This window comes from Vollenhovia emeryi, unplaced genomic scaffold (assembly GCF_000949405.1).
Source record: "Vollenhovia emeryi isolate VEMERY1.0 unplaced genomic scaffold, V.emery_V1.0 DF939572.1, whole genome shotgun sequence".
NCBI lineage: Eukaryota > Metazoa > Arthropoda > Insecta > Hymenoptera > Formicidae > Vollenhovia > Vollenhovia emeryi.
The window spans coordinates 10,502-14,173 of record NW_011966794.1 but is presented as its reverse complement, the minus strand read 5'-3'; the positions used below and the strand labels follow the sequence as shown (position 1 = coordinate 14,173).

Genomic DNA, 3,672 nt, shown 5'->3' with positions numbered 1-3,672 from the left:
AGAGAGAGAGAGAGAGAGAGAGAGAGCACACAAAGAACAGAAGTAACACAAACACATTTAATATTGAATAAACGCACATAGGTAATTCGAGCCTTCCGGATTCTAGATTTCTTCGAATTACTAATGACAATCCACCAATGTCAGCTGTGCCCTTAATTGTAATTAGTAACATGGAGCCGAACATAATGAAAGTCTGAAAGAAATCTGTCCACACGACTGCCTTGAGACCACCCTAAATAAAATAATAAAATCATTCGTCATAATTATATTAAATAAAAAATTTTTTCATTAAATAATTTTCTAAATGCTACTGTATCATATGTTAAATTAATATACATATATGTATACGTACATATATATTTATGTATATGGATATATATTGATCCGATTATATGATAGATAATTCCATTAAAATTAAATATATTTTCAATTATAAAAATGACCTGGGCAGCACAAAATATTTATAATAAATATTTATAAATATTTATTATTTTTTTAATATTATGTGAATACATTTTATACGTACTAAAACATTTTCTTTCCAAAATATTATTAAGATAAAAATTAAATTTTTTATACAATATTTATAGTAAATAAAAATAAATATTTTGTAAATACTTCTCGAATGATTGCAAGGAATGCTATCCGTTTATAGAGTACAAATTAGCATTTCGTCTATATGTACTGGTCTCCTGATATTCATTGTTATTAGTAAAATTCTAAATATATCCCGGCGAGAAGTGATATTATGGTTTCGACATTTTTTACTAGATGACTTCTTATTAGACAGTTCTTAAATTTATACCATATAACATTCCTTAAAGATTACAAAGATATGTTATGTATGTACCAACACGAGAAAGAAGGAAGTGCCAAAGCCAGAGGATCATAGCTTACACGTCTGATTAAAAAATTAAGAAATTTGGATTAGAAAAATTAAAAATAAGTTCTGATTAAAAATTAAAAATTAATTGAACAATGTTAAGCGTGCTTGAAACTTTGGTAAACGCGATTACTGCTGTTTACACATAGCTATAGAAATGTTTTGTTAATTCCTTAATAGCACAATATATTAACGTAATATTAGGAAATAATGTAAATCCAGTATTCCCAATATTGGTCCAATATTGTAAGATGGACGCCTTCTTTTATTTAGCCAATATGTCTATTTAGCAATATTGGTCTAATATTGATACAATAATAATATTGTATATAATCTTATTACATTGTTTAAGATTGGCTAATACACTTCCAATATAAATCTAGTATTATCTATTTATTATCATGCAATATTTACATTTATTCTATAACCAATATTGACTTTACGTTGGACAATATCAGTCAATGCATTTCTAATATAATCAACATTGAATAAATATTTAACCAATGTTTTGCCTAGTTGTACATTTAATGTACTGTGCTACTAGGGTTCATTGATAATATCAAATTCAGAATTTGTTCATGATAAATGGTTTTCAATTATCGTGAAATGAATCAGAAACAGTTCGGTGTAATAACATATTTTTATACATTATTTCCAAATATTTTTTAAATATTTATGATCTATCGAATCTGTTCAATCTCTCATGATAAGTCTTTATAATCTCTTCAATCTAAAACCACCAAAATATCTATGAAATATTTTGATAAATATTTAGAAAGTATTAAGATAAATTTTCTAACATCAGAGATTTTTATTGACCGTATCTGGCAATTTTAATAATACAGAAAATTTATTGTGAAAAATATTACCTTAGCCAGGGTTCGAACCTAGACTTTCCTACATTCTAGGCGGGCGTCTCAACCAATTCGACCACCGACGCATATGATAATATTAGTCGCAATAACAGTATAAAGATGTTGTCTACGCGTCTATTTTAACTTTTTAGAACTGCTATTGTAATACATTTTTTTAATATTTCGTAAATATTTAATAAATATAGTGTGCTGTTTGGATAAGAAAGAAAATATCATCAATAGTATACATCCCAAATAGCACAAAAACATTCCATTAACATTCTAGGAATATACGCCAAGAACATTCGAAGATTCCAGGAATCTTCTAATAGTCGTTTTATATACGTTCGAGACATATTTATAGAATGTACCAACGGAGCACTTCAAAAGTTCTAGAAACATCTCTAGAATGTTCATCTGAATGTGCTACGAATGTACACGAATGTACTGCAAATATTCTAGTAATGTGCTGTAGATATTTCTATGAATGTTCCTGGAATATACAGCAAATATTCCAGTAATGTGCTGTAGATATTTCACCCAAAGAAAAGTATTCTATTTTTTAGTGGTTCCCTCTTGATTTTAGCCGGCACAAATTGACAACCGGCACTACGCGACACGCGCGCGGGCGCGTGAGCGCCAGCTTCTGAGTATTCACCGACCGCCGCTAGGCCGCGCATGGTGACGGCCAAAAACTCGGAAACAAAATTCAGTCTCGCGGACCTCCTTTTATACCCTACGAGACTGAATTTTGCTTCCGAGTTTTTGGCCGCCACCATGCGCGGCCTAGCGGCGGTCGGTGAACTACTCAGAAGCTGGCGCACGTTCTGCGATTCGCGTATCCGCGAATATCTTGCGTATCCTCTTATTTCAAGAGGCTAGTCGTATTACTGTAATGGAATTTTCTATACAGGAAATTAATCTGAATTATAACTTAGGAGTCTACTCTTTTATAGATGAATATGTGTTAAAGTAAGTGAGAAATGCTTCATATAAGATTTTTTGCTTAGAGGAAATGCTTAGAGGATTTCCCCGCTTATGAATAGAATTTTTTTTGGGTGCATAGCAAGCAGCGCCCAGAAACACCAATCATCATTTGAACATGCATAGCATATTCCTAGAACATAATGGAACATACTGCGTATGTTCATATAGAAGTCCGTGAATATACCACGTACATTCTATGCGAATATTCATAGCACATTTACAACATTCCATAAACATTCGTAGCACATACGCTGCTAATATTCCACGTATATACAGTAAGAATATCCGTAGAAAATTCCATATGTACATTCCACGTACATTCTGTAAGAATATTCATAGAACATTCAGAATATGCCATAGACACTCAGGGAACATTTAATGCGAATATTTCCTGGGCATTCTGTGTGAATGTTCATAGAATATGAAGAACATTCTAGAAACATTCACGGCACATCCATGCGAATATTCCTGAGAGAGAACATTCGAATCATATACAAACATTCATGGAACATTCGGTGCTATCTGGGATAGATCCCGCATGACAGTTTGAAAGTGAAGCCTGCAAAACTGAGAGACGTAGAGAATAAATGCTATGTCCTATGTCTTTCTCTGTGCCGTCTTCTGTCTGTAGTTATTGTCAAAAGTGTCCATGTATTCACAGACACATCAAAGAATATTACATGTGAACATTGCAGCATGGGAGATAAAGGAGCCCCCTCTTTCCTATGGAAAAATATTATACAGGGTGTCGGATTCGATTTGGACGACTCCAAAGATTATAGTAGATTGGGTCAAACTGAGAAGAAAAGTTATATACCATTTTACAAAATCCGTAATTATTATCGCGTAATTAAGAAAAACGTCTGAGCCAATAAGTGCACGGAGGAGCGGAAGGCCGGACTCGGCAGACATGCAAAATGGTGTATTTGTTGACATCTCTCAAGATCT

General features: G+C 32.5%; 1 protein-coding gene across 1 annotated transcript in view; it reads right to left on the bottom strand.

Annotated features, from left to right (window-relative positions):
• Nucleotides 1–3,672, bottom strand: part of LOC105557198 (sodium-coupled monocarboxylate transporter 1-like) — a gene marked incomplete at its 5' end in the record, with an annotated part of 17,932 nt that overhangs the window by 12,541 nt on the left and 1,719 nt on the right. Inside the window, one exon of the mRNA XM_012004382.1 lies at nt 78–232. Within this exon, the coding sequence (XP_011859772.1) occupies nt 78–232 (155 nt within the window). The remainder of the gene's footprint in view (nt 1–77; nt 233–3,672) is intronic.